The 26,556-nt window shown below is 40.9% G+C and overlaps 1 protein-coding gene across 4 annotated transcripts in view; it reads left to right on the top strand.

Moving 5' to 3' along the window:
• Window positions 1–26,556, top strand: part of THBS4 (thrombospondin 4) — a 972,706-nt gene that overhangs the window by 381,777 nt on the left and 564,373 nt on the right. For all 4 annotated transcript variants that reach the window (XM_044063723.1, XM_044063722.1, XM_044063724.1 and 1 more), the window contains one exon: window positions 17,125–17,262. In XM_044063723.1, the coding sequence (XP_043919658.1) occupies window positions 17,125–17,262 (138 nt within the window). The remainder of the gene's footprint in view (window positions 1–17,124; window positions 17,263–26,556) is intronic.

The raw sequence follows: 26,556 nt of genomic DNA, 5'->3' as shown, positions 1-26,556 counted from the left end.
AATCGCTGTCTTACCCAATGTTAGCTGCACCTGAAGTATCTCTGATGCATTATGTTGGGCTGCCAGTCTGGAGGTGTGTGCATCCTTTATGAATATGGAAACACCACCACCTTTGGAGCTTTAGTCCAAGTTCTGGGGCCAAAAGGTGTGGAATGAGTTATAGCCTGGTAGAGCAGGGGTGCTTTCTGCTGCCTTGAACCAGGTCTCTGTGTTACAGCACAAATGTCGATGTTCTCCATTTTAAGGAGTGCTATGAGTGAGTGCATTTTGAAATTTAGGCTTCTAGAGTTGAACAGCATGACCCTCAGATTGCATTTGTATGTAGCTGTTATGGTGGTAATTTAGTCTTTTGAACACTGCCTAAAAAGGCACCATAGGGTTGGCAAGAGCCTTGGCCAGTATCCAGAAGCCCAGGGGTGACAGATACAGGCCATCTCTAACAAAGCATCGAGGTCTGTCAATCATGTCATCCCAGGCAGTCAGATAATGGATCCCCTTATAATGGCACCAGAAACTTAACCAGTTGTTGAAATCAGTCATTTTCTGCTTGTAGTGTGGTATCATTCTGGGTGATGGTAGGATGCTGCTCAGGGCTAGGGTCATACCCGCCTGGGCTACATAATCTGAGAGCTCCTCCATGTCTCTTTTCATGTAGTCCAAGGAGGTACATCTCAGGCCATTCACACCCACATGTACAATGACAGAGTTATATTTGTACCTGTTGTTGAGGGACCTGAGTGCATGCATTATGTGGCGGATCCTAGCACCTGACAGGCAGCTGACTGTTACTTTCTCCTTATTCAACCTAGTGAGTGAGACATCAGTGTGCCTCACTATCAAGTCACCTATGACTAGAGTGTTGGGCATGCTGTTTTGCCTTAGGGGCTTTGGTTGAGTAGCACACACTGTTTAGGAGAGTTATGTGTCTCATGATTAGTGTTGTGTTGTGGTGGTCGAGTGTGTTTCTTCCTTGGAGGTCTCTGCTGTTTGGATAGATTTTTATTGAGAACCTCCATGAAGGTGGGTGTGTGGCTTATGTTTTTATGTGAAGTCAGTGGCTGTGTGTGTTCTGGAGGGCTATGTGTTTCATGTGGTGTGGTGCAAGTGTTGACCTTCTCCTCTTGACCAGCTATTCCTGTCTTGGCTGGAGAGTGTGTGGCACCAGTTTGGATATATAAGTGCATCTCTCGCAAGTCTGAGTGTTGGGAGGTAAGAGGAGAGGGTTGTCTGTGTACAAAAGACAGTTGCTACATTGCCTCAGGATGCCCAAGTTCACCAGGTTAATAGGAGAAAGCACAGGGAACTGACCTTTAGACATGACTGGAGGGGTGGGCATTAATAATAAGTATTGGAACGGTTTTCTTGTAGAACATTTAGTGGTGGTAGCACTTTTGTGTGCTACAATAATTGCTACAAGAAGTCTGGTAAAATGCTAGACTAATAAGCTAGTAAAAGTACAGTAGAGGAGAGAACTAGCAGATCTAAGGGAAAAGTTGAAGAGCAGACTTTGGCACCGCTCAGAAACTTACAAACAGTCCTGGATACAGCAAATCTGCATCTGGATAGACTAATTAGAGGAAAGGCGGGAAACAAGTGCAAACATGGGCTTTTAAACCAGAAATTTGAAAGAGATGGAAAGACTGCCCAAACAGCCAATAAACTACAATTTCTGGGCCAGAAGCCACTCCTCTTGTGGTAGCTAGGCTACCTAGTGCTTACCACTCCCACTGACAAGATAGAAAGCTTCCCTTTGACACAGAAAGGCTTGGGGGACTCAGACGCTTACAAACAGTCCTGGATACAGCAAATCTGTATCTGGGCTAGACTAGTTATAGGAAAGGTGGGAAACAAGCGCAAATGCGGGATTTTAAATCAGAAAGTTGAAATAGATGGAAAAAACTGCCCAAACAGCCAATGAACTACAATTTCTGGGCAAGAAACCACTCCTCTTGTGGTAGATAGACTACCTAGTGGTTACCACTCCCACTGATAAGCTAGAAGGCTTCCCTCCAACACAGAAAGGCTTGGGGGGCTTAGAAGGTTATAAACAGTCCTGGATTTAGCAAATCTGTATCTGGACTAAACTAGTTACAAGAAAGGCAAGAAACAAGCACAAACGCAGGCTTTTAAACCAGAAAGTAGAACGAGATGGAAAAACTGCCCAAATGGCCAATAAACTACAATTTCTGGGCCAGGAACCACTCTAGGGGTAGATAGGCTACCTAGTGCTTCCCACTGACAAGCTAGAAGGCTTCCCTCTGACACAGAAAGGCTTGGGGCGCTCAGAAGCTTACAAACAGTCCTGGATACAGCAAATCTGTATCTGGACTAGACTAGTTTTAGAAAAGTTGGGAAACAAGCACACATGCGGGATTTTAAATCAGGAAGTTGAAACAGATGGAAAAAAAGCTGCCTAAATGGCCAATAAACTACAATTTCTTGGCCAGAAACCACTCTTGTGGTAGATGGGCTACCTAGTGCCTACCACTCCCACTGATAAACTAGAAGGCTTCCCTCCAACACAGAAAGGCTTGGGGGGCTCAGAAGCTTACAAACACTCCTGGATACAGCAAATCTCTATCTGGACTAGACTAGTTACAGGAAAGGCAGGAAACAAGCATATATATTTTTTTGTAAAGTGGTAAAGTGGAAAGGGAGAAAGGAGAAACAGAAAATAATTCAAGGTTAAGGACCTAAGTGGCTTGCCCTTCTCAGATGTTCTCTCTGTATTAGGTAGAATGAGCTAGTGAAGCTAGACATGGATAGAGCTGGGATACAGCTGAACAGATGGGACTGGTAGGAGTGGCTGAAGTCAAAATATGATCTCACTGTACTCGGTTGAGTTCAAACACAAATTTACAGGAGGCGCGGGCAATACCAAAGCCACCAAGATTAATACCAGAACAAAAACAGGAAGAGAGGCAAGGAAACTAACTGCAGAGAGAGACAGAGACCACAGTATTTTATGAAACAAATAAATAGAAAAATAAATAACTGCAGAGAGACACAGACCACAATATTCAATGAAACAATTAAATAGACAGAAAAATAAAATGCAGTACAATTTTTAACACTGCAAGTTTGTACTTAACTCAGCTAGTAATGCAGTTGATTGTAGGTATATAGCAGAAAGCCAAACAACTCAGATATTGAGCAGTAAACTGTTGCCATTATATTTAGTAGCATCACATGCTGTGAGTAGATTTAAATTGTATTATTCAAGTAAGTTGAATTTATTTCAGTGCAAGTATTAAATTGCTAACAGTTGTACAAAAATGTAATTCATTCATTCATTCCTTCTGTAAAGCCTGCTTTATCCTACTGTGGCTCATGGTAAAGTTAAACAATATCCCTGTACTCAAGGTATGCAAGGCTGAGAACTCCTGGGGGAGGGGAGTCAGTCCATTCAAAAAATAAACATTTCTTATTGTCATTATACAAGACCAACATCTCTGTATATTATGTAAAATGAAAACTTGTACTACTCTTTCTGACATTCTGCTGTGACTAATTATCATAGACTACAAATATTACTGAGTAACTGCAGTGGTGGTGTTCCGGTAGCGTTGTCGCCTCACAGTTGGACGTTGCCCGTTCGATTCTCAGTTAGAGCGTCTTCTGTGTGGCGACATGCGTGAATGGGCGTTCCTTCATTGAAGGTTGTGCGTTAGCCCCGGCAAGCCAGCACGTAAAAATTTACTGCCAATCATTAGCGGACCGGAGTTCCGCTGTGGTGACCCCTAACTGGGAAAAAGCCAAAAGACACAAACAAACAAACAAATATTACTGAATACCAAAATAAAAGAAAAACAAAATCAGAAGTGCATTCTGTCTTAAATGGGCTCAGATAAAGCTCTTGAATTTTTCTGGTTCGCAGGATTCAGCTAAACTAATGTGCGAGGGTTTTTAATTCCTATCCAGCTAAAATTAAGAGCTTTTGGGACCATAACTTAAACAAAGTGGAGAACTTATAAGGAATATGAAGGCATTATGCAAGCACACATACAAAACATTGTGTTTGGGTTTACTGAATATATTTTTGCTAAATTTATATGTTCCTTTTCAAGCATATTACTCCCTCTTATTCTTTCTCCCTCCCTCTTTCTCTCTGTGTCTCTCTTTGGATTAAATTCATGTAAATATTTATGAAAATCTTGTTTTGTTTGGAGTTTGTTTCTCTGGATTTAATGTGTGTAAATATTTATGAAAATTTTATATTTCTTGGAGTTTGTTTCAGAATTGAAACACAAGTATAAGCCTAATAATTCAGTGTACTTTTAAGGTGTTGGCTGCTAGCATAATACATTTTTCTTGGTGCTTCTAGATTGTTATGTTAACAAAAACGTGCCACATTTTTCATGTTTACCAAAATCAATGGCTCACATGAACATAAGAGACAGAATGACTCTACATCAACCAGACCTTGCAAAAATAACCAGAATGTACAAACACTACATGTCAAAATATACTTATTATATATCAAGACTGACAATGTAACTCTAAAAGCCTCCACAGTGTTTCCGTTTATAATGCTGCACATGCAAGTGACTGAAATACTCTAACTTTATTTACTTATTTGTTAATCCATTGGGTGGGCAGGCCCAGACCCTTTTCAGCCACAACCTGAGCCTAATGGTGCAATGATTTGTTACAGATAGTGTCAAAAACTCTTAGACACAGACAGTGGTGGAACATGATTTATTAATGCAGACAGTGGTACATTCTATCAACCTTCAATGAAATAGAGCAAAACAGGGGAAATATTTGAAATAAGTCTTATGGCTAAGGGCAGTTGCAGGCAGTGTCAAAATTTCAGCTGAAGATTTAAAGTGACAGACTGTTTCAGGAAGACAGTGTTGAATGTACTGTTCAGACAGTGGTGGCACAATTTCACGAAATACTGAGTAAAAGTGAATAATCACTTCAACATGAAGCATTCCATTATGGCCAGATATCCATACTGCCCAAAAAAAGTGCACAAGAGAAAGAAATGACTTTTACTTGAAACCCCCTGCTGAGGGATATGCAGAGTGATGTGTCAGGACTTCCCATGCATGTCACAAATGCAGCCAAGACTCTGATCCTGTGTGAAATCCTTCCTTCTCCAAGAATGATGCCGAGGTATAAAGAAACGATAACTGGCTTAAGCAATTGGCCTCATACCTGGTGTCATTTCAGGAGGATCCAGTATGTGTTAGCCTGGGGTGAAAGCTTGACAGACCTCTCGTTCCAAGGCTTCTCTGTATACTAGTTAAAGCACCTGCTGCATCCATAGTGCCTTGTTTTAGGCTGAGTCTAGCCAATGAATATCCTGATGTAACTAACATGTCAAATCAAAAACAGGATCACATGCTCAATACCAGAAGACTTAGCAGCAAACTGCCTGATCTAGAGGCTCTCCTGCATTTGAAACGCATTGATATCTTAGGTTCATAGGATGTTACTAGGCTATTGACCCAAGGTCATTACAAGCCTAGCCGTTAAATCCCAATATAATACTAGAGGAGAGATATCTTCTATGCCCAAGACTTTTCTATTAAGGACTACCCATGTCTAGGAGAGAAGCAGGGGTAATCCCCGATAGAAATTTACAGTTTCCCATCCAGTCATCCAGGTTGCGCTTAAACAAGGTCATGGAGGTGCTCTGCTTGATGTGGATTGGGAGCCTATTCCACAGGAGTGGCAACTTCTGAGAGATGTATCTGTCTCTCCAGCAGGTCCTATTTATGTTGCAAGCAAGACTGAGGTCCCTGGAATGGGTGACTCTAGTCTTATTTGACTTATGTATACGTACCATTTCCACTGGATTTAGGTCAGAGATAGCCCTGTAAGCGAGACATAAGTCACCTCTGAGTAGTCTATACTCTACTGAGCACAGTGACAGTAACTTCAGTCTGTCCGTATAAGTCATGTTCTGGAGACCATGAATTTTCTTAGTTAAAAATTGCTGAGGTCTCTCAAGTTGCAGCAGGTGTCTGGTACAGTACATACCAAAGGGAGTGTTATATTAAATAATAGGCCTGATGAGGGACGAGTACAGGGGAGTAATAACCTCTTTTGCTCTTGAGGCTATGCCTTTGCTAATAAGGTGAGCAACATAGAATGCTTTCCTCACTACAGTAGACACATTGTGGTCAAAGTTGAGGTCACAGTCAACTTGTGTTCCCAGGTATCTCACTACTGAATTGGTACTTAGGGTATTATTGTTTATTTTATAATCAGCAGGGACATTACATTTGCTGAAGGGAATGATGATGCATTTTTTAGCATTTAGTTTAAGACCACGGCTTTGGCACCAGTCACTGGTCTGTGTAAGCCCCTTTTGGAGTTCACTGACTTTGCTAGGGAATTCAATGATACCACCTAATTTGCAGTCATCCACAAACTTGGTTAGCCACAGCCTCTCATTGTTGGCCTGAACTTCTGAGAAGTATATGCCAAACAAAAGGGGGGCGCAGCAATGACCCTTGTGGGAACCCGCTGGTGACAGGCCTGTTGGTAAAGGTGAAACCTCATACTTTGACTGCGTGTTGTTGATCTGTCAGCCAGTTTGCAACCCACCTGACAACATAGGAGTTGATATTGAACTAGGTTAGTTTATCAGTGATGCCTGAATGTGGGATAATGTTGAAGGCCTTGACCAAGTCCAGATAGGTTGTGTGCATGGTTTTGCCCTTATCTATGGCTCTTGTTGCATTCTCAAAGAAGTCCAACAGGTTTAGCAGGCATAGCCTGCCCTTGACAAAGACAAACTGGGACAGATCCACGTTTTGGAGGTCATCTATATCCTTAATTATGAGGTCAGTAATGATTCATTACACTGCCTTACAAATGAGGGTGGTTAACCTTATGGGTCTATAGTTACCTGGGTCTGTTGCCGAGCTGCCCTTGTGGAGAGGGATAATAGTCACTGTTTTCCATTCATTGGGGACAAAGCCAGTACTCAGGCTGTGGTTGAGTAGGGTGCCTAATGGAGTAGCTAGCTCTTGTTCTAGAAAATTTAGAATGCAGCCTGGAATGCCATCTGGTCCCATGGAGGCTGTGTTCTTAGCCATGGAGAGAGCATTGATGACTTGCTCTTTGGAGATGCAGGAGGGAGGATGTGATGATGACATGGTTTGTGGTAGTCTTGGGAGGATGGGGGGGGGGTTGGTGAATTTTTTGCCAAACCTGTCTGCTAGCAGGTTTGCAATTTCCGCAGGGTCATTGTGTATGTGATACAATCCGCAATTAGTTTAGCACACTTCTGAGTTCTTCCTTTTAGGTTTCAGACATAGCTGAAGAAAGCCTTATGGTTATCCTTGGCTATGGTTGTTAAATTTTTCTCATAGTTGCTCTTTGAGGATTTTATGAGTTGTCTTATTTGCTTGTTTAGGCCTATGAGGGTGCTCTTCCAGTACTGGGATCTCACTTTCATATTTTTAGACAGCAGCTTCTTTCATTTATTGTATAATCTATTAATGCTATACATCCACAGGGGTGGTTTGGTTTTTTCTGAGGATCTTGCTTTAATCCTATCAGGCACAGCTGTGTCTATACATTTGTGTTTATGTTTATACAGGGCATCAGTGTATACCTTAGTGTAGCTGTCAGTGCTGTCTGTAGAAACTGGAGTTGGAAGTTTTTTAGCCTCACTTCACCTTTGGGGAGTTTTGGTGCTATTGCTACTTTCAAAGTGACTGATTTATGGTTGGATTTAACCAGTGTGGCCCCTACACTTGAGGGGATGCATTTGTCACTCATATTAATGAGGACCAGGTCAAGAATCTTGGAGCCCTTTGTGGAGTGGTGCACTATTTGTTCCAGGGCATTTGAGTTAATAAAGTCCAGGAACGTTTGTGTGAATGAGTTTGAGCTCATATAAGTTTCCCAGTTAATGACGGATAGTTGAAATCACCCATGAATAAGGCGTTAGGTTGTACTTTGATTGTCCTAAGTAGGTCTAAGAAAGCTGAATGGGCATCATGGTTCATGGAAGGGGACCTTGTCACTGACGATGACATGAAGGTGGATCTTACCAATGGTTATTTGGACTTGGAATAACCCCGTAGAATTATCTTGTCTAACCAGTCCAGAGGTGTATTTATCTTGAATGAAGATAGATACTGCACCTCCTTTGGTTCTCACACCTTCACTTTGTGGTCTGAAAGTGTGGAAGGCATTGTAGCCTTGCAAGTGTGGGGTACTTTGTGTGTCCTTGAACCAGGTTTCTGTGACTACACAGATGTCAACATCTTGCAGGAAGAGGTATGTTTCCAAAGAGTGCAGTTTTTGACTTAAACTCCTAAGTTTAGCAGCATGACCCTTAGTTTCTTCATGTTTGATATTTTCACATTGGAAATTTTGCTGTTGTGACCATGCCTAAAAAAGGCATTATGGAAGGAGCAGGTGCCTTAGCCAGCAAATGAAAGCCCAAAGGTGCCAGGCGAAGACCATCTCTGGCAAAGCAGTGTGGTCTATCAACCATGTAATCCCAGGCTGACAGGAACTTTATCCTTTTAGAATGACACCAGAAATTAAGCCAATTATTGAAGTCAATCATTTTCTGTTTACATGGTGGTATCATCCTAGGTAAGGATAAAATGCTGCTTAAAGTTAGGAACATACCTGTCTGACCTGTCTGGGACACAAATTCAGAGTGCTCAGTCATGTCTTCCTTCATATAGTCCAGAGAGATATGTCTCAAGTTGTTCATACCAACATGAACTATGACGGAGTCATAACAATACTTGCTGTTGAGAGACCTGAGTGCATGTGTAATTTGATGAATCCTTGCACCAGACAGACAGCTGACTGTAAACTTCTCCTTGTTTAACCTGGTGAGTGTATCTCAGTATAGAGTCACCTATCATTAAAACATGTGCATTGCCTTAAGTGCTTTTTTGGTGAGACACTGGTGCTAGTGTTTTTATGTGTATTGGGTGCATTGCATGTTGTGTTAGGTGTAGCAAGTTTGTGTTTTGGAGGTCTCCTGTGTTTAGGTAGGTTAATAGAGAGTACCTCCGCATATGAAGATTTACGTGTTGGGTGCATATTATGAGTAGGAGTCATGGTGGGTGCGCTGACAACCTGTTTAGTTTTGCTGTTCTGGGAGCAACAGATCAGTGATTCCAGATTTATGGTGTAGGAGCATCTCTTGTAAATTGTACTTGAGTGATTTAGGAGTAAGGGGTTGTCAGTCTACATGAGGCAGTTGTTACACTGCCTCAAAAAATCCATATCGACCAGGTTGGTAGGAGAAACATAGGGGAACATACAATCCATAATGCAAGGTTTGAGCTAGGTATCACTGCAGATAAGGAAAAAAGATAGGGGTATCAGGGAGGGAGCTATTTTTAGGGGCTCTAACCAATGTGGTTTACAGTACGAAGTCTATAAAAATGGGATCTATGGGGTCTGATGTTGATAGGTAAGAGGTAAAATCTCTGCTGGGTGGTTCACTGAACATTTGAGAGCTGTTCAAGAGCTGTTCTGCTAGACAGCAGTCGCTTCTAAGGGAAAATATAACTATTGGCGCTTTTGCATCTATAACGACCAAAGGTTACCTTCCTGCACAGGTGTGCATGATGGTGCTCTATGTGCAGACAAGAGCAAATCAACTAATACAAAGAAACCAATGAAAAACCCTCAAACTGAGAACTGAACCAATGAAAACACTCAGACTGAATCCAGAGAGCCAATGAAAGAGTACAAGCTGAGCCCTGAAATCAGTAACCTTAAATTAAATAGTCCTACTGCACACTCCTTTCATGAGGGTATGGGGGGACTTTTACAAAGAATGATGTCCTGATTTTTTTTTTAGTGCTCAAACCACAACCAGAACTGGATTCTGCAGGCCTGAATCCAGTCTATACTATGGCCAACAGAAGTGCAATGGAACAACAGAAAAAAAGCTGAATGTTTTTTTTCTCTTAAATTAAATAAATAACACAGTGGAAAGTAGCACATAGTTTGCTCTTAAATAGATTATAGCACAGCGTAAAACAGCAGAACAGATCTTTACTTCAATTTAAAAAAAACAGCAGTAGATGTGCAATAGAAAGTGCAGTAAATCCAGTATTTAAAACTGACTTAGCATTCATAGTTCTCTCAGCGTACAGATTACTGAAACTTGGTTTAAATATTTACAAAACACTACCTCCATACCAAGGTTGTGCCTACAATGCCTTCTGATCAAATGACAACTGTGATGGTGTTTCTATAATTGTTAGGAGCCATACCACCTCCAGACAGATTCCCAGAGATGAACTCCAGATCACACTAAACAAGGCTGATTATCAGTTTATAGCCTATTAGAAAACACCCTCTGTGTCTCCTAAAAAATATAAGGTGCCTAAACTTGATAAATGTCTAATAAATAAGATCTCCACTATTTTGGGAGACATTAACTACCCCTCAATAAGTTGAAGTACCTCCATGTCTAATCTAGGATATGCCCAAACATTTATTTTTATGTATTGAATTAAAAAATTCCCTGAACAAGATTGTTAACAAACCTACTATAGGACATGATATTCTTTTTCTGGTCCTTACAAATATAGCATCTTCCTACACTAATTCCCTGATATCTCCTACCTCAGTTAATTCAGCTCAAAAACTGACTTATACCTTAAATTTATAAACTCACTGAAACCAATATCTTAGAATTCAGTGATTTTAAACATACTAATGTCATCAATTTTTATGACGAAGTTTTAAAATGCCACAGCAAGTAGCTTCACAAAGAAATTATGTGTCCACTTACATAAATGTGGAACTGATAGTTCCAACAAGGGACAGTTTAGCTTAGCTAAGGACAATTACATGTCCTTTTTTAGTTATATTAGGAAACTAAGAAATAGCTTTCAGCATTGCTCATAACTTATTAATAATAATGCCACATATTCCAACAGATATTGGCAACATACTAACAAACATATTCTGCTCAAATTTTACCCCAGAGACAACTGTCCAATGTCCATTCATCCACAAATCTCTCAAACCTCTATCATCACTAAAGAACATGTACCAAAGATGCTTTCCAAGACCAAAAATATTTTTCATGGGATCTGATAATACACTTGTCTGTTTAATAAAGAGTAGTAAACAAGCCTTGGCAGACAGGGATGAATAGCCTAGGGCCTGGTGCTGACTATGGGGCCCAGAAGACACTTGAAAATCCAAGTTTTCCTCCTTAAATTCATTTTTGGCAATGGCCTTTTTCTATTTGAGGCAGGAGGGTGGATGCATTTACCCTTTCTTTATTTTTTCACTATTTGTTTTATAGACTTTTTTTATTTAGATATTTGGAAATTGGACCTGCCATGCTTAAAATCTGTAACTCTGTTCCATCTGTCTTCTTGTCCCCTCAACCCTGTCTTCCTATCCATGCCCATTTGGTTTGCTTGACCCCTCCCAATCCACTTGGCAGTAGCTCAGTCAGTGGCTGGTGCAGGTTTAATTGATTGTTAATTTTAATGTACCTAATTTCATACTGCTCTGTCAATTACTTGTTTAAAGAGGCTCAAAGAAACACTCTAAAAAATCCAGCACCAAGTTCACCTGCCAAGTGCCGAGACCAAGAAAGAGCCATTAATGGTAGTGCTGCTGCTCAAAACCAAAATAGCACTTAAAAGTAAGTGAGCCTTTTGATGGTCCAAGTTGTCTTATTCTGACCTTTTTTCTTGTTAAAAAAGAACTAAACAAAAATATAGGAGAAGTGAAGTGATGTGATGCCAAAATTGGTAATGTGTGCTGTAATATATGTACAGCAGCTCCTCAGTAAGGGGAGCTGACTAGCGTTACAGCTACAAACATAACCTAACTGTGCTGTGCCAGTGAAAAAACTGCCACGTAGAAGGAATAAAACAAAATAACCACCAAGGACTGAGAAAAACAAAACCACTAAGGATTTATGTTTTCATCTCGTAAGTTCCAAGTTCTGTAATTGGTGAGATGACAGCCCTAGATCATTAAAGCTTTTTTGCTTTTTTCGGTCAAAGTGGTTATTTTATTTTAATTTTTTTTTTTTTGTAGTTAAGTACTCTCTGAGTGTCTGTAGTGTGCTACTAGTAACATATCAAGGTATGATCTCATGGCCCCTTCCTGCCTGGAATTAAATAACTAGCTGACAGAACATATTACATGGGTTCTAATTCAGTTTCCTTATCCATGAGCTTGTATCTTTTTTTGCCATTTCCTGTTTAATAAAAAAAGACAAAAATAGGTTAGATAGGATTGTGAAAAAAGATAACAATGAAATTCTAGAAAGGCTGCAAGCACACTGATTCAGAAAGTTGGTTAAAGTGCAATACAGTCACATTTGATAGACAACCTCTTCCTCCAGCATATTGCATATACCATGGCCCACTTCATAACGAGAATATTGTTAAGGAAGTTAGAACTTGTGGTGATAACATCGTCCTCCCCTATCATCATTATGTAACAACAGCAGTCAGTCAAAAAGTCCTTCTACTTAACACAACTATATTCCCAAAGGAATATCATCCAGATCTAAAGAGGGCATTGCCCCCTTATATTCAGTGTTGATTAGACCAATTATTGAATACAGCACTCTATTACTGTATTCTTATATTGAACCTATTCACCCCTTTGGATGTACCTCACTAGGTATACCAAACAACTAGAATGGCCCTGGAGGTTCGTAACTAAGATCACTAGTCCAAAAACCCTAAGTTAATAGAAAATTCTGGAATCACTGTCACTTTATTCAGGGTCTTATAGACTTCTGAGGGAAATCTATGCTTTGCTTTCTGTGCCATTATGGACCAAGTGGTCCTGGATCTCTTGTATGTACATAATAAATAGCCCCACAAATATCAGAATCAGGGATCAAAATCATCACTGGCAGATAAATAAACCACAGTCAAGACTCATAGGTTCATTAGTCATCACCTCCCCTACCTCTCGAGTACAGTCCCCCTCTAAATTAAGGAGTTTGGTAATCTATCTTCCTTCAGATTGGACCTGGATGATTATATTGATATTCACAGATTCACCCCAGGTTTATTTGGCCTGGCTGTCCTTAGAGAGAAGTCTGGCACCAGCAAAGTGTAAATGGTGACCAGATTCAGTTGCCTTGAACCTGCTATGATCTTATGTAGAGATCTAGGACCATGCTAAGAGAGGAACTATTTCAATGTTATTTAAGTGTCTGTAAGGTTATTGTAACAGTGAGTTTTGTAACTAGAAAAGAACATATTTAGATTTAAGTAAAGCAGATTTTTCTTTTTGTCTGATATTTTGAGTCAAGGTGTGCACATTGTCAATAAAAATTCCTTTTACCTAAAGTCAACTATTGCATGAGGTAGTGTAAGCTTTGGGAACACTTGCTTTTACCGTGTCTCATTTTGTTCAGACTTGAAGTGGTGTGCATGCTTTGTCCTTGACATGTCCTGTTGAGTACTTACCAGGTCACAGCCTGTTAGTTTGCTAACACTTTCTTATGTTGTTAGAGCTGGCTCTGAAGTTAGGTGATTTGCAATAAAGAGTAAAGGTGAATCATACATGTAAGTCCACTTGTCTCTTCACTCCAAGGCCATGAGACCTTGGAATTAGCATATTTATATCCTGGGGTGTAGAGGCAAAGCCCTCACCTTTGGAAGTGCAAGAAGATGCACCTCCCTTGGAAAAAATACTGTTAAATTTTGTGCACTTGTGTTTATTACAGTGTTCTGAGAACATGTTGCAGGATTCTTTAGGCATTAAATTTGTGATGCTTAATGTCTCACTGTAGTGGGACTTGCTGTTTTTTTTTTATTAATCCTAATCTGTGTAAAGTTATGCACTTACCTATATTTTATAGTTACTTCTATCATTTTTGTTGCGTGCTGAGTGATAAGTGACCACATCTTTGTTAGCCGTTCTGTAGCTAACGAACACAAGATAAATGAAACCAATACTGGGAACAATGAGGGTCTGCATTGCCATTTTAGAAATGAGATGAATCTTAAGTTTTAATGTCCTTCTAGCACATTTAGTACAGAACATATTTGTTGGCCAAGTAGGTATATTGAGCTACAGTTAGTCTTTATCAGTCAAAACTTGATCTTTGGGAAATTCATGGTCATTAAGAAAAAATGGCTGTCTTAGAAGTGGGGATACTGAGGTACAACTGGAAGTCAGGTGGGCAGTATGTACTACAAACCCTGAAGACATGTTAAATAAGAAGTTCAAGGTGGCTCCATGGTGTAGCTGGATGGAATCCTGACTGTGATCCAGCCAGCCTGGGTTTGTATAACAGCCGAGACATTCAAAGAGCTAGACAAGGAAGGAGAGAAGTGAAGATAAGGTGTGGTGGGGACAGCTGAGGGGGGAGCCACTCGGTGCATCTCCCACTAAGGGCATAGCTGGGGATGCCAGCCTGAGACATAGGGACTGGGTTACCAGAAGGGCTACAACACCTGTGGAACTGGATGACAGATGAACATTCCATCCACAGCATCTCCCTACCCCAAGTGCAGAGGTTAGGCAAGTTCAGTAGTTTACCTGCATCTTATGTGTTATGTTGTGTGAGTGGTGTGTGTGTGTGTGTGTGTGTGTGTGTGTGTGTGTGTGTGTGTGTGTGTGTGTGTGTGTGTGTGTGTGTGTGTGTGTGCATGTGACCAGATATATGTGTGTATGCGTGTGTGTGTGAGAGAGAGAGTAGGGCTGTGTCTGTGCATGTCTGTATATGGGTGTGTGTTTGGGTGTACATGTGTGTATGTTTGTGTTTGCACCCATGTACAGATATTTATTTGTGCATATGTGTGTGTGTGTGTGTGTGTGTGTGAGAGAAAGTCTGTTGTTTCATCTACATGACCCAAAGTCCAGCCTGCAGTTATCATACTCCATAATGCAAGAGATTACCCCAGTTTACTGACTCTGTAGTGAACGTGTGTTACTTTCTTAAGTCTGTTCTCAGTTTTTTTTCCTGTTGAATGAGTGATTCTGTCTTTGAAACTGTCTTGTTATATGTTTTTTTGAAAAGTTTTATGTGCTTTTAGTATTGCCTTAAGGAGTGGCTGCAAAATGGTGTTGAAGGAGCAGTTAGTTTCATCTTCCCCTTTGTCCATCTCTGTGTAACCTGAATGTTAGTATTACGTTGCGAAGGTATTGGGGCTGTGGGAGACCTTGTCCCTCTAAAAAAAGCATTGCTTTGCAGTACTTCTGTTTTTTTTTTTTTTTTTTTGATTTTTGTTTTTTTTTTTTTTTACTCAGGTTAGATTTTCAAAAATTGGAGTCGATGAAATTTTGGTCAGTAAATTAGGTGTCAATAAAGTGGGATGGATCCTAATGCAATATATGTCATTTTAACTTATTTTTTTATTGTAATGAGAGACAAAATATGCTGATGACACTAGCTTCCATCTTACGGCTAACTAGTTTTTCATCTTTCCAGATACTCTACTTTCATAGGTTCATAGGTTCATACTAGGCTATCTGCCCTAGGGCATTTATAAGCCTAGCCAGAGTGTGTGTGGCTTTCACCACCCCTTAGGATGAGAATACTATACCCATTAGTTTGCTGTGCCTCTGTCCAGCAGTGATACAGAGATGATTCCCGGGGTAAACCTACGATCTCCCATCCACTCGTCAAGATTTCTCTTGAACAGAGTCAGTGAGGGGCTCTGCCTCACATGGACTGGGATTCTGTTCCATAGTGTAGGGAGTCTCTGGGTGATATCAGTTAAGCTCTTGCCAGTGGTGAGAATCAAACCCTGCACCTTGTGCTTGAAAGGCGTATATGTTAACCACTATACCATTAGCCTTTCAGATTGATTTCAGGGTCCCCCATAATGCCCCCATCTTGTGTAATTTAGCACTGACTTCAGTCAGGATAGTGCAGGGTGCCCCTTCTTACACTTGTGCATGTCTTGATATCGAAATGTAACTACTCGAACATATGAGACTCAGAATAATTGCAAATGTCATGGCACAGACAAAAAATTTAATAGGTTCTTTTTGCTCACATAAATGCCAAATATCAAGCTTCCCTCCTACTAGACTTGAGCCATTTCATTCTATCATGGTAAGTGGGGGGGTCCTAAAATCACAGGGATGAGATTAAGCTAGGTGGACTGTCATTCATGCAGCCATAATGATTGCTTGTGTCCTTCACAAGCATCACATCTATGAAGATGTTTGTAATTGTAACAGCCCTAGCCCCATTTCTGGGTGGAGAAACAAGCACTTCACATCTCCACAGAGGCCCACAGTACCCTCCTCATGGGAGTGCATGCTTTTGTGCACTTGCAAGGAAGGCTACCACCTGTCAGTGGCTTAGTGAGCTGAACACCCAATGTCCAGATATGCATTTGCATCAGCACCCCACCAGTGAGGGTACCTTGCAGCATGCAGACAGCTTCTCCCCACCTTTTCCCAAGGCTGGGTATGTCCATCTTCCCTTGCCTGAGCTGCTAACTAAATCCAAATCACCTAGGTCATAATCAGGGTTCTGTCCCTCTATGTCACATTAGCTGATATTCAGATATTTTGGATATACTGTAAGCTATACTTTTATCAGATTATGTGCTAGCTGACCACTTACTATTTGCAGAAAAACTACAGATTATGTGCTAGCTGACCACTTACTATTTGCAGAGAAACTACACAATATGTAAATATACCTATTCTGATATACTATTGAGAATATTACCAAAGGAATAATATTCATTTTTTCTTATCAGTATGATTAAACACTTGTTACAGTCATTCATTACTCCTTTCCATTCAACAATTCTTCACTTTTGTACTATCTGCATTTCACATATTATGACAGAATGTCCTCTATAGCACCAACTCACTTTCTGAAGAATCATTTCTGATGTTAGAAGAACCCTTTCTGATGTCAGGAGCTTTATCCTTTTTGTAAATAATTTCTGCAGGCATTCCTACATTGAGTCTTACCATTCAGTGGTCACAGCATTTCCAGATGTTCAGTCACTATCACATCTGTTGCACTGCTCTCATTGATAAACCTAAAGTCCTTGTAAACTACACTACTACTCATTTCAAAAGCCTCTGCACAAGCTGAAAGTTTCTCTAATAATGAACAATCAACATGATGAACTTTGCTCCTATCATCTAATATAATTATTGCATAAATAACATTTTGGTTTGTTTGTTTCTTTCTTTCCATGTCAGTGTCGGTACAGTCCTTGCTTTCCTGGAGTCCGCTGTGTGAATTCTGCCCCCGGTTTCCGATGTGAGTCATGTCCTCCAGGATACACAGGACGAATTGTCCATGGAGTGGGAATTAACTACGCAAAGGCAAACAAACAGGTAAGTGCTGCATTGTATCATATAACATGGGCATTCTAACTTAAAACCTAAGTCAGCATGTCTGATTTAAATGACATGCTCAGTATTGCTGGGAGACTAATAGTTTAAAATGTCACTAATTTAAAAGGCAGTTTTTCTACATTATTAGTTACTGCAGCTTGCTGATTTACATATGATCATTGATGAAGTCTGTATCTGTGTTATTTTACATACAACTCACTTAAAGGTTTCAAAACAACCCTCTAAGTTGTAAGCTTTAAGTATTGCAGCTATCTATGGTTTTTGCTTCAATTACCTACTTATAAGTTCATAGGTGTGTACTAGGCTAATGGCCCTGGAGCCTTTACAAGCCTAGCCCATAGGATTACCCTGGCATCGTGCCACCTGACCTTAGTTCCCAGTGCCTGTGTCGAGTAAAGCCACTGGAGTGATCCCAGGGGTGAATTTTCTATTTCCCATCCATTCATCAAGATTTCTCTTGAAGAGGGCCAGTGAGGTGCTCTGCTTGACATGTATGAGAAGTCTATTTCACAGCATGGGCAGCCTCTGGGTTATGAACCTGTCCCTCCAGCATGTTCTGTTGATTGTGGTAATGAGGTACAGGTCTCTGGACCATGTGGTGTGGTGGGATTGGGATTTCTTTAGACGTAGCATTTCTAACAGAGCTGGGTCAGACATGGCTTTGTAAGTCAAGCAGAGATCGCCTCTAAGTAGGCGATATGAGACAGAGAATAGTTGGAGTTTTTTAAGTCTGTCCATATTGGACAAATGTTTAAGGCCTAGGATCCTCTTTGTGAGGTACTTTTGTGGCCTCTCCAGTTGTTGCAGGTGTTTAGTGAGGTACATGCCAAATGGGGCAGTCTACTCAATGACTGGCCTAATGAGGGAAGAGTAGAGAGAGACAATGACCTCTTTCTTCCTGGATGCAAAATCCTTTGTAATGAGATGTGCCACATAGAAGGACCTACTGACCACAGTGGCAATGTGGTAGTCAAAAGAGAGGTTGCGGTCAACCTGTGTTCCCAGATCTCTTATAACTCCTTCTGTGTTCAGCGGACTACCATCGATGTGATAATTCATGGGAAAAGAGTTTTTCCCAAAGGGAATAATGACACATTTTTTTGGCATTCAGCTTAAGGCCATGGTTCTGACACCAGTCACTGGTCTCATTGAGGCCTTTCTGTAGGATGTCAGCATCACTTGGGGAGTTATTAATAGCTCCCAATTTGGAATCATCTGTGAACTTTGTCAGCCAGAGTCGCTTTGTGCAGGCCTGGACTTCAGAGAAGTAGATACCAAACAGGAGAGGACCCAGGACCGAACCCTATGGGATCCCACTCGTGACTGGTTGGCAGTCTGACTTGGATTCAGTTACTTTCACACTGTGGGTTCTACCTGTGAGCCAGTTTGCAACCCACCCAGTGATATAGGGATTGATGCCTAGCTTAGTGAATTTTTCTATGATTCCTGAGTGGGGAATGGTATCAAAGGCCTTGGTCAGATCAAGGTAGGCTGTATGAACCACCTTGCCTTCATCCACAGCTCTGGTGACTGACTCAAAAAACTTGACCAAGTTGAGCAGGCATGATCTACCCTTCAGAAAACCAAACTGTGTGGGATCCAGAGTTTGGAGATTCCCTACATCCTTGTTTATTTGGTCCATGATGATGTGTTCCATAGCTTTGCATATCAGACTCATCAGGCTAATGGGGTGATAGTTCCCAGGGTCTGTAGTCACTACTCCTTTGTGGAGAGGGATGACTGTAGCACTGCGCCATTTGGTAGGGACAAAGCCTGAGGTGACGCAGTGATTGAACAGGGCACACAGGTGAGGTGCCAGTTCACTCTGTAGTTCATGTAGAACACAGCCAGGGATATTGTCAGGTTCCATAGAAGCTGTATTCTTGGCCTTGGACAGTGCTGTTTTAATCTGTGCAGCAGTAATACTGGTAATCTACTGGTATTGTGACTGGTCCTTGGGGGGGGTAAAGTTGACACTGAATCTGTCAGCCATTATATTGGCAATATCTGTTGGCTCAGTATAGGAAGTACCATTGTGCAGTAGCTCAGAGCAAATCTGGATATTGTGTGGAGATTCTTTACATAACTATAGAAGGCCTTGTGTTTGTCTTTACAATCTGCTGCAATTCTGTTTTCATAGCTAGCTTTAGAGGATTTGATGAGGAATCTCAACTTTTTAATGAGGCTGATAAGGGAGTTTTTCCAGTCTTGGGAGTTCACCTTATTTTGCATCAGTTTCCTCCTTCTATTGTGGAGTTTGTTTATGATAGGGGACCACCAGATTGGCTTCCTTTTTTTTGGAAGAGAGCATCTTGGTTCTGTTGGGTATGGCGTGATCCATGCATTTCTGTATGTGTTTGTACAGTGCAATGGTGTATGATTCAGCAGTCATGCAACTGTTCTTCATTAGCATGGGTGCCGTGAAGTTAGCCACCTCTGTTATTAGGAGACAAAGTTAACTTTGAAGAAGTTTTTCATGGTGGTTACCTTTGCGGGGGAGGAGGGATGTGGATTTCCAAGGTGATTAGTTTGTGGTCGGATCTAATCAGGGAGGGGTTGACTATTGGTGTAGAGCAAGGGTTGCCCATGTTAGTAATGACCAAGTCAAGGATGTTGCTACCTCTAGTGGAGGTAAGAACGAGCTGGTCCAGAGCATTGGAATTAATGAATTTCATGATTATGTCTTTATGCATATATGTATGTACTTATTTAATTTACCTAGCTGTGAGCCCCTTACAATGTTTCCATTAAAATGCAAAATCAGACTCTATGGGTTATCAAAAAACTCTAATTACTGCCCTGATATGGTGACCCTCTTGCTAGAGGAGCAGTCTTCATGATGGTTAATGTTTTTACCTCACATACACAAGTTATAGGATTTGATTCCTACCTCTTGCCATTGGCTAGGCTTGCAAAATGGTTTGATTCCTGCCTCTGGCCACTGGCTAGTATTGCAATAGTCTGCAGACTGATAACCTAGTTTTTACCTATGAACCTACTAGAGAAAGGATAATTGGCACTAGGAATTTGGGGTGTAGTTAAGAGGTATGATATGCACCCCAGACTTGAATGTGATCTGTGGAAACAAGCATAGAGACTGTGATCAGGAGAGACACAGACAGAATAATTCCTCCTAGGTTCCCTTCAACATCAGCCTTCCATGTTAATGAGTATATATTATGGTACAAAAACGGACGGAGGTACCTGATAGTACATACCAATAACTTAGAGTCTGGCAGCTGGCACAAAGGCTTAAGACTATGAGCTATTAATGAGCAGGTGCAGGGTTTGATTCCCTCAGCCTTCATTTCCCTACTGACTTCTGTTCTCCCAAATAGAATATTTTTGGGTTCTTTAAACCTGTCCCTTGGTTTCCACTACTAATGTTGTAGGATTGGAGATAAACCTTTCATATCAGTAGGATGTGAAAGTGATTCATTAAGTATCTGCCTGACACTTATAAATCACTTTCATATACTGTTTCATATTTGTTAACCTTTTTTTTATTTATCAAGCTCATTGACTCAAAGTATTTAGGTGTAGGTGGATAAAATTTTAACTAAAGTCCAGGTGACCTGGGTTTGATTAGCAGCTCAGGTGACTGACTGAGCACCAGGGAGGGGCGTTCACCAATGATGCTACCTAAGGGGAGGCATGGTCCAAACAGGGAGATTTGTCCTTGGGCATGTGTTAGAAAGGGCAGGGGTAGGGGGGTGGAAAGTGTGTTGGTCATATATAACTCCCTCTGCTAGAAGATGGACAGTGGACTCCCCCCAACCCCCAAGACACCATTAGGTTCCTTACTGGCCCCAGCTTAAATTTGGGCATTGGACTGGGAGGATGAATTTGAGTGCTGGTACACCCAGCATAGGACACAGAGCACTGGAATGGCTGTCAGAATGACAGTAAGGGGTGGGAGTGTTCATTTTTACCACATATACAATATACCACTCAGCTCATAATAGAGTACCTACTAAACCATCTCCATCTGTTTTTTTACCATAAAATGTTTTTCTGTTGTACAGTAAATGTAAAACTGGAAAGAGATACATAACTAAGTGTAAAATGCAACAGACTGCATTTTGTGGCAAACACTGTAAACATAATATAAATGATGAGGAAGTGTAATTTGAAATGTCTTAGCAACAAAGTGCAAACTCCTGGAAGTATCACAAAAGCAGTATGAAGGCAAATGTATTCTTATGTTTTGTAAGTCACCTCTGTAAGAACAATGAACATACTGACAGAAAGAGACCAGTCAGTTTATCTAGTCTGTTTATATGATGTAACCATGCTACGTCCAGCTATGTCTCCCACCATTTAATCTTCACTTGTAATTATATTTGTCTGTGTTATGTCCTCTTCTCTTCTCCAAGTGAATATTTCTAGCCTTAGAAATATTGCTACATTTCTTCATTTGACAATCAATGCACAATCCTTATAATTGTCAATACCTCAGCTCTGTATTTTTCCAGCAGCTTATTTTTTTTCGATAGTTTCCAAAACTGAGTACAGTATTCCAGCTGTGCCTTACCAAATCCCTGTGCTGATGAATTACAAGTTTAGTATTGCTAGAATCATCGTCTCAAGCTATGTGCATTTACTTGGCTTTTGTCAGAATTCTCTCATTTTGTTTTGGGTGATTTGTTTTAAGTGTGATTATCATCCCTAGTGTTATCTTCCCCATGGCTGCTGACATCTTCCTGTATATACTGCACTTTACAGCAGGAGTTTTCTAATCAAAGTGCATAACTTGCCACTTACCTACAATGTAACTCAGATGCCACTTTCAATTCATGATCCTCACTAGGTTACATGTCAAACTCTTTCAGACATCCTCCATATTTGCCCCACTATTTGTATGTCTCAAAAATAAATTATATTCTCTATCTTAGTGATGATATCCTAAACAAAAATGTTAAACAGTAGCGGCTTCAGAACTCCCCAGACTGTAGCATATGGTATATTTATTTTCAGCTTATGTGCAGTAGTGGTAGCTGCTGTGACTGGAGTGCACAGGGTCCTAGGTTTAAGACTGGCCAGGGATGTGTATTTTGTAGCTCATGTGAGTTAGTGGTAAATTGCTGTTGCTATAGTATACAGGGTCCTGGGTTCAAGACCTGCAAGGGCTGTTGCTTAAAGGCTGAACAGTGTTTCTCTCAAAGGGGATGATGACACATTTAGGCCATTTTCCACAAAGCTAATTGGAGGAAGGGCACTGAGCAAAATTCTGATCTGTGATATATAACTTTAAGTATCCTGTTTTTTTTGTTTATTTTTACTAGTTATTGCTTATAGATATTTATAGCACTTTTATTGTCCATTGCATACTTTTTACTGTATTTTATAGCTATAAACTAATCTGCACAGTTGTACTAAACTTTTCTACCTCACAGGGCCTGATAAATAAGGTTTTTACAGTCACACAGTTTGTAAATCTTTTCTAGCTAGTTTTTGTTCTGATTTCCTGCCAGGGAATGTACCATATAACTGGTTTGTTTGCAGTCAAATCTACTTGCTCCTTTATCTGTTTAAAACTTTCATTTAAAGGCTCACTGCTTTTTTTCTGCTGTGATAAACATTTCTGTAGTGTTTTCTGACTAACTAGTGTTAGGTAGTAGCTGGAGCATTGTTCATATTCAGGCTTGTCTTCTGAGCCTAGTTGGTTGTTTGCACATGTTCCAGGCCATCCTAGTTTAGCAGGAACCATTTTCCATTTCAGTAAAAGTGTAATGTTTATGGTCATTTTCTGATTGGGTTTACCTGGACTACAGCTTGGAGTAAGCACCTCACTGGTTCCTTCGAGTGTTTTTTTAAAGTTGCTTCAAGTTTCAACTTTCTGTTACTTAAAAGGTTACCTTGTGAGTGTTTCTGCCATTTTACACAGAGCTAATCAGAGGAAGGCCACTGAGCAAAACTCTGATCTGTGATAGTATCCTATTTTTTTCTTATTTTTAGTAGTTATTTCTTATAGATATTTATAGCACTTTTATTGTCTGTTGCATAGTTTGTACTGTATTTTATAGCTTTTACACCACTGTACTAAAATTTTCTGCCTCACAGATCCTGATAAATAATGTTTTACTGTCACACTGTTTGTAAATCCTTTCTAGCTAGTTTTTGTTATGATTTCCTGCCGAGGAGTGCATCATTTAACTGGTATGTTTGCAGTTAAAAGCATTCTGTAGAGTCTACTTGCTCCCTTATCTGTTTAAAACTTTCATTTAAAGTCTCACTGCTCTTTTTCTGCTGTGAAAAACATTTCTGCAGTGTATTCTGCCTAAGTAGTATTAGGTAGTAGCTGGAGCATTGTCATTATTCAGGCTTGTCTTCTGGGCCTAGTTGGTGGTTTGCAGAGGCTGTGTGTCTGAGCACATGTTCCAGGCCATCTTAGTTTAGTAGAAGCCATTTTGCATTTCAGTGAGAGTGCAGTGTTTATGGTCATTGGCTGATTGGGGTTACCTAGTCTACAGCTTGGAGTAAGCACCTCATTGGTTCTTTCAAGCTTTTTTAAAGTTGCTTCAAGTTTCAACTTTCTGTTACTTAAGAGGTTACATTGTGAGTGTTTCTGCCATTTTACACAAAGCAGACCAGGCTAGTCAGGCTGCAAGGCTATGGAGCGCATCATCATGGAATTCATTAACAGAGACATTGGGAACCTTCAAACACAATCATATTTGAACTGTTTCTTACGGAAATTAGTACACCTTGTTTGCTGTAGCATAGACTAGATCCAGGCCTGCTGAATCTAGCTTTATTTGTATGCTGCTTGTTTGTTTGCTTGTTATTTCCCTGAAATGCTAATTCCACTTAAAATGCGGCTTTTCAGTGCTTCTGTGGATCCCTAGTGATATCTGCATTGTTTACTGTACTTATTTCCTTGTTTCACTTGAAAGAAAGTTACTGTTTGTCGTTTTTGCATTTAAGTTTCCTGGCACTTGCTCACTAAAGCAATTATATAAGTCAGCACTAAAATATTAAAAGAACTACACCCTCACAAACTCCCCTTGAGTACCTCGTTCCCCATTGGCCCTTTTTTCAATTATAAAGGAATTCTCAATACTATTCTAGCATGTCCAAAGGTCAGTTGTCAATCTCCTCTGCGGTCCAGCTGGTGAATCTCGGAATCTTGAGGCAATGTTACAACTGCCTCATGTACACAGACAACCCTCTCCTCCTCCCAACAAAATTCATCACATGTGAGAGATGCAACCATATAGCCATACTGGAGGCTAAGCTCTCTCAACTCAGTACTGGCGAAACCAGCCAGGAGGAGAAGGAAACCACACTCACTACAATTCCAATCTCACATAGACCTACCACGTCAGCAAACCAAAGACATAAACACACAAAAACATACTCGGAGGCTCTAAATAAAAATCTGCCTAAGCAGCAGAGACCTCCAAAGCAGACACCCAAGCAACCGCTACCCCAAAACAAAACTTGTGCAACACATAGCTCACAAAGCCAGTGTGCCAAACAGTCACAGCCCTTTAGGCTAAACAACACACCTGATACACTTGTAATAGGTGACTCTATCGTCAGGCACACTGACGTTCCGCTCACCAGGCTGAACAAGGAGAAGGTCACGGTGAGCTGCCTGTCGGGTGCTAGGATCCGCCACATAACACAAGCACTCAGGTCACTCCAAGGCAAGTACAAATATGACTTAGTCATTGTCCATGCTGGTGTGAATGACCTGAGACGTACCTCCCTGGACTACATGAAAAGAGAAATAGAGGAGCTCCCTGAGCATGTAGCCCAGGCCGGTATGACCATGACCTTGAGTAGCATCTTACCCTCACCAAGAATGATGCCACAATATGAAGACAAGATGATCAATTTCAACAATTGGCTTAAGTATTGGTGTCATACAAAGGGGATCCAATGCCTGTCAGCCTGGGATGACATGCTCGACAAGCCACAATGCTTCGCTAGGGACGGCTTGCACCTATCACCCCTGGGCTTTCGGATATTGGCAAAGGCTCTTGCTACCCCCATAGTGCCTTTTTTAGGCAAGGCTCAAAAGACAAACCCACCTCCATAGGTATCACAAGGGATAAGAAACTAAGAGTAATGCTACTCAACGCCAGAAGTCTAAACCTCAAGATGCACGCACTCAAAACTCTCCTTATCCTGGAAAACATCGATATCTGTGCAGTAACAGAAACCTGGTTCAAGGCTCCTGAGAGCACCCCAGCACTACCAGGTTATACCTTATACCATGCTTTTCGGCTCCAAAACTTGGACCGTACTACAAAAGGAGGGGGAGTATTAATATTTGTCAAAGATACCCACACCTCCAGGTTGGTGGCACAGCACGAAGCATCAGAGACTATCCATGTGCAACTAACAGTGGGTAAAACTGCCTTCCAGTTTATAGCCTGCTACAGACCACCTTCCAAAACCCAAGAACCCCACTCGGCCTTCCTGAGAACACTGGAAAATATGAAGGTCTCTCCAAACACCATTATATTGGGCGACTTCAACTACCCAAACATAGACTGGGAGCATTACTCTAGCTCCAACACCCTAGCCCAAAGGTTCCTAGAATTTATAAACTCAAATGATATGGAACAACTTGTTACCACTCCCACAAGAGGGGAAAACATACTGGACCTGATCATCACCAACATGGGGACTCTATGCTCCAGACCAGAAGTGTATCCCTCACTGGTAAGATCAGACCATAAACTAATCTCACTGGATATTCACATCCCGACTCCACCCCTGCCCTGAAAACTACAGTGAAAAACTTTTCTAAAGCAAATTTCACACTCCTCAAAACCGAGGTGGAATCCTTCAAAGTCCCCAGGCCTGTGAAAAATATGGCCCAGACCTCAGAATCCTTTATAAATGCATTCTATGAACACCTTCAGGAATGCATGAATCATGCAATCCCAAATAAAACCAAGACCCAGTCCTCCAAAGGCAGATGTCCTGTCTGGTGGACCCCAGCCATAAGCAAACTATACAACAGAAGGAGGAAGCTACTATATGATAGAGCAAAATCCCAAAAAGGGAAGGCATCTCTTATCAGTAATAGCAAAAACTACGGGCACTCATAAAATCATCTAAGGCCAGCTTCGAGAGAAAAATTGCACAGGACACTAAGGATAATCACAAGGCTTTCTTTAGTTATGTTAGGAACCTGGGTGGGAATTCCAGATATGCTCAGAATTAGTCCAAAATGACAAAAAATACACCGAACCCACAGACATTGCCAACATTCTAGCTGACAGGTTCAGCACAAACTTCTCCCCCCCCCCCCAC

The sequence above is a fragment of the Protopterus annectens genome, chromosome 2.part2 (assembly GCF_019279795.1).
Source record: "Protopterus annectens isolate FY-2018-M chromosome 2.part2, PAN1.0, whole genome shotgun sequence".
Taxonomy (NCBI): Eukaryota; Metazoa; Chordata; order Ceratodontiformes; family Protopteridae; genus Protopterus; species Protopterus annectens.
Note: the sequence above shows the minus strand (reverse complement) of the source record. Positions and strands in the feature narration are given on the sequence as shown.